Here is a 4,872-nt window from a genome sequence, read left to right on the forward strand (position 1 = left end):
AGCTTTATTTTCATCCAATTCCCCTTCTGAACCCCACTCCCCAAGCTACCCCTCAGCACACTGCAATGTGTGCTAGCTCCTCATCCTGGCCCTACATCCCGTTTTCCCCTCTCTTCTCCAGGCTTGTGCCACAGTACTTCCATTCTCAATCCCCATCCCAGATTTTCTCCAACCAAACCACCAAGGTTGCTCAGAATTTGAGGCCAATTAAGATGTGTGTGTGTATGTCCATATCCTGTCCTGCTGCTCTCAGCAGGGGGCAGGGGCACCAAACCCATATCAGACTCACTGAGGAACCCTGACAAAGAGGAGACACCCCATATGCTACACTCACAAGAAAACGTGGGAGCACTCAGAGCTTTGACAGTTCTAGGCTGGTCAGCATCTCAAGCCCTCCCAGGATCTGTTGCCCTAGCCAGGCAGGCTTTTCCTTGAAACCTGATTAAATGGTCATTATTCCTGTCACTTGCAGGATAGATTCCAGACCCTCTCCCTCGGCCCACCTGTGCCCCACCCCACTCTGCCCAGAAGTGCAAGAGCCCAAGCCGCCTCCATGGCCCCAGGAAGGATTCAGGGGAGAGGCCCCACACAGGGAGCCACGCCAACCAGACAGCCTGGCCAGAATGGAGCTGACTGGTAAGAACACACCCAAGGGGGCTGGAGCCAAATCAGAGCACAGTAGAGGGGAAAAGAGAAAGGAGGTAGGCTGCACTGGGGAGGGCTGGGGGAGCCCAACCTCCCAGGAATAAGGATTCTGAGCGGTAGATTCCCTGAATTTCAGGTGTGGGTCCCAAATGGGAATTCCGGGACCACCACCCGACAATGATTTCTTCCTTATCCACCCCTTTCAACCTCGCCTCTCCTCATTTAAGAACTGCTCCTCGCGGTCATGCTTCTCCTAACGGCACGACTAACTTTGTCCAGCCCGGCTCCTCCTGCCTGTGACCCCCGACTCCTAAACAAACTGCTTCGTGACTCCCATGTCCTTCATGGCAGACTGGTGAGAATCCCCAGGCTCTCTCCCCTCTGTCCATTTAACTGGTAAGATACCCTCACTCCCAACACTTGCTCTCGGTTCCCGACCCAATCACTGTTCTTCTAGTATTGTCTTTTTGGTAAGACAACCAACTCCCTATCACCACTCTTTGACAGGGATTATGATTTGTAATCCAGCCCTTCTAAAAGCTCTAGTCTGGATATATTACTCACGGAAGCCTATCTTGCTGATTGGGCCACCACACTCCCCTCTATTTCAACTCCCTTCTCCCCCACCCCAATCTTTTTCAACAGAGCCAGTGCCCAGACGTTAACCTCTTGTCCACACCTGTCCTGCTGCCTGCTGTGGACTTTAGCTTGGGAGAATGGAAAACCCAAACGGTAAGAAAGCCATCCCTTCCCTTGGTTTCCCTGAGTCCTGTCTTCATCAGTTTCCTACTCCTTCCCATGGATTCTTCAAAATTCTTGAGCTCCCTAAAAATATCTCACCTTCAGCTTGGCCACCCTAACCCAATCTACATTCTACTATGATGATAATCCCCTGAACAAGATGATGGCTTGCGGTCCCAGTAGGTTAAATAGATTCAAAGTTGAACACCAAGAAAAGCTGGATAGAAGTCTCTCATGGCCATGCCTTTGACCTTCTATTCCCGTTCAACCTTCTTAAGTTGGCATGAAGAAGTAAGACTGATCTGTCATCCTCAGATGACACAAAACTGGGAAGCACAGCTAAAATAACAAAAGACAGAATCCAGATTCAAACTGCTGAAAGGCTAGGTCAAAACCAAGGTGAAATTTTAACAGAGATATATATAAAATTCTACATGTGTAATTGAGTAAAGTCCTATTCCAGCTTTCAGGCCACGATGCCCCTGCTTCCCTCATATAAACTTCTAGCCCTAGAACTTACTATGAAAAAGACCTGGGAGGGTTGAGTTGACCCCAAACTTACCATTTAACATTACTGAAGCAGCTATTTAAAAAGCTAGTGATTCTAGGCGGCTTTAGATGTTTCCACATTGTGGAAATATTCCTATAAAACTCTATTCTGAGTGGACTGCACTTAAAAGTACTGGTCTGAGTACTAGACATCCTCCTTTAGACACATGCTAATTTATTCAGAGGGACCCAGAAGGCAGAAGCAACCTGAACAGTGAGAGGTTAGAAAACATGTTACGTGATGAATGGTTTTAAAAAAAAAGCCTGTCTGATTAGCTTGGAGAAAGTGGTAGTCTTGTGGTACAGCACGCAGTGCTTTAGTCTGAGACTTAGGAAACCTACTGGGAGGGAGCATTCCTTGGAAAGTCAGTCTTCTACCCTCAAGATCCCTAGAATTCCCTTTTTTCCCTCTAGTCTTCTAGGAGGACTGGGCCAGGGAGGGAGGGCAGTTCCTAGGGATCCCTTCCAGTTCCAGCTCGGCCATTGATGAGGAAGCACCTTCCCTCCATCTTTATGATGGTCTCATCTAAGTTAAAAAAACTCATGATCCTAAGATTTTGTAGCAGAAAGAGTAATTTGCAGCACCAGAACCAAGAAGCAAAAGCTATAATACGGCAGATTTCAGCATACTGTAAGAAAAAAAAAGAACTTTTCTGACTGAAATTAAGTGTAAGACCAGGCTGGGTTACCGGACACTGGAGTTATTCAAGTGCAGGCTGATGATCAATTGTCGGGAGACTGTGCAGGAATTCCTGTGCTGGGTGGGACCTTGGTCCTGTCCAGTTCTCAGCTCCTATGACTCATTCTGCTGGCTACTCCTCCAGGCTCCCCACCCACTATTACCATGCCCTTTGAAGCTGTCCGCTTCTCTCTTCCATCTCTTTCCCAGGAGCAGACCAAGGCACAGGACGTTCTGGGAGCAGCAACCCTTCTGCTGGAGGGAGTGATGGCAGCACGGGGACAACTGGGACCCACTTGCCTCTCCTCCCTACTGGGACAGCTTTCTGGACAAGTCCGCCTCCTCCTTGGGGCCCTGCAGGGCCTCCTTGGACCCCAGGTAAGTCTCCACTCAAGGAACTATAGAAACTGTCCTTTTCTGACTCAGTCCCCTTAGAAGACCTGAGGGAAGAAAGGGGAGTTCTAGAAATCTTGAGTGTAGAAGACTTGACCTACTAAGGAGTGCTCCCTCCTTCCCAGCCATGAAACCTGGTGTTGGTACCCTATCATCCCCGTAGACGAGGGAGGCATGATATCTGGCCCAGGTTTCTGGCCTCAGGCCCATCCTCTGCCCTCAGCTTCCTCCACAGGGCAGGACTACAGCTCACAAGGATCCCGATGCCATCTTTCTGACCTTCCAACAACTGCTCCGAGGAAAGGTGCGTTTCCTGCTGTTTGTGGTAGGGCCCACCCTCTGTGCCAAGCGGGCCCTACCCACCACAGCAGTCCCAAGCAGTACCTCTCTATTCCTCACACTGAACAAGCTCGCAAACAGGACTTCCGGATTGTTGGAGACAAACTCCAGTGTCTCAGCCAAAACTACTGGCTCTGGACTTCTGAAGAGGCTGCAGGGTTTCAGAGCCAAGATTCCTGGTCTGCTGAACCAAACCTCCAGGTCCCTAGACCAAATCCCTGGACACCTGAACAGGTCCTTGAATGGAACTCATGGACTCTTTCCTGGACCCTCACCCAAGAACCTAGGAGCCCTGGACATTTCTCCAGGAACTTTGGACATGGGCTCCCTGCCACCCTACCATCCGCCTGGAGACTCTCCTTCCCTGACCCATCCTTCAGCTGGACAATACACACTCTTCTCTTCTTCACCCATCATGCCCACCCCAACGGTCCAGCTCCAAGCCCCACTTCCTGACCCCTCTGGTATCATGCTCAACTCTCCCAGTCCTCATCTAATTGCAGCCCACTCTCACTTGCAAAATCTGTCTCAGGAAGAGTAAGGTACTCAGGCACTGCCAACCATCAGCATCGTCTCCCATGTAAAATCCCCTTACCCGGAGGAGAGGCCCCGGGGCACAACTGCAGCTATCCCAGATTTCCTGCTCTCACCTGACACCCAAAGCCCTGGTAAACAGGGATACACAGGACAGAAAAAGGGATCATTTTTCACTGTATATTATAAAACTTTAGAAGCTATTTTTTTAAACTATCAAGAATATTCACCAGAGCAGCTAATTATCTTTGGTCTGTTTTCTGCACAAACTTACAATTTACTAATTCTCTATATGCTTTTTTCATACGATAATTCTGCAAAGGCCTGAAGTGGCCTGTGAACAGAGGTAGAGACTAACCTTATGTCAGAGACAAAAGAGTTTTGATTTTCTACTCAGAACGAAGGTTAGTCTCTTTTCCCCTTTTACTATCATTCTCAATGGGACTCTGATCTCCTTTTTTTAGGGGCGATCCTTACCCTTGAGAAATGAATGAGAAGTTGTGTCTCAGAAAGGCTGTCCCTACACAATAAACAAAACTGAGCCTATATAAATAAAGAATAAATGAGAGCACCCAAAAGCTAACTGAAAAGCAAGGGAAAGATGTTCCTCTCAGGGGGTAACAGATCTCCCCCTCCAAAAAAAAAAAAAAAAAGCTAACAGGAAACCTTGGAGAGCCTCACACCCCAGGTAAGCCTGTACAGACAGTTCGGTCAAAACCAGACCTGGAGGTGACAGCTGAGCAAACAGCCAGAGCCTCACCGGCACAGCAGGATGCTCCAGCAGGCCTGGGCTCCTGCCTCCCTCCTGTGGAGGTCAGGGGGAAGTGCAGGAAGCGGCATGAGTCAGGCTCCTAGGGCTCCCACAGCAGGAGGGGCCAGCACAAGTCAAGTACAAGTTGAAAACTCATTTCCCAATTCCCAGAAGTGCTCAGTATGGACAAAGCGGCCCTATGTGACCACCATAAACTCTGCTAGGGGAATCTCTAGAAAAG

General features: G+C 49.1%; 1 protein-coding gene across 1 annotated transcript; it reads left to right on the forward strand.

Annotated features, from left to right (window-relative positions):
• The first annotated feature begins 232 nt into the window (after positions 1–232).
• Positions 233–4,136, forward strand: THPO (thrombopoietin). The gene is made up of 5 exons (XM_058556188.1): positions 233–636; positions 873–1,000; positions 1,291–1,377; positions 2,825–2,992; positions 3,231–4,136. Exons 1-5 carry the CDS (start codon positions 447–449, stop codon positions 3,885–3,887), a joined length of 1,230 nt encoding a protein of 409 aa, XP_058412171.1. The 5' UTR covers positions 233–446; the 3' UTR covers positions 3,888–4,136.
• Positions 4,137–4,872: the final 736 nt, after the last annotated feature.

Source organism: Diceros bicornis, chromosome 15 (genome assembly GCF_020826845.1).
Source record: "Diceros bicornis minor isolate mBicDic1 chromosome 15, mDicBic1.mat.cur, whole genome shotgun sequence".
NCBI lineage: Eukaryota > Metazoa > Chordata > Mammalia > Perissodactyla > Rhinocerotidae > Diceros > Diceros bicornis.

Excerpts from the sequence above, each read along its gene's own strand:
- THPO (XM_058556188.1), top strand. The coding sequence starts at position 447 with ATGGTCATTATTCCTGTCACTTGCAGGATAGATTCCAGACCCTCTCCC. Across the intron at positions 637-872 it reads GGCCAGAATGGAGCTGACTG|AACTGCTCCTCGCGGTCATG; the intron begins GTAAGAACACAC and ends TCCTCATTTAAG. Across the intron at positions 1,378-2,824 it reads GAGAATGGAAAACCCAAACG|GAGCAGACCAAGGCACAGGA; the intron begins GTAAGAAAGCCA and ends TCTCTTTCCCAG.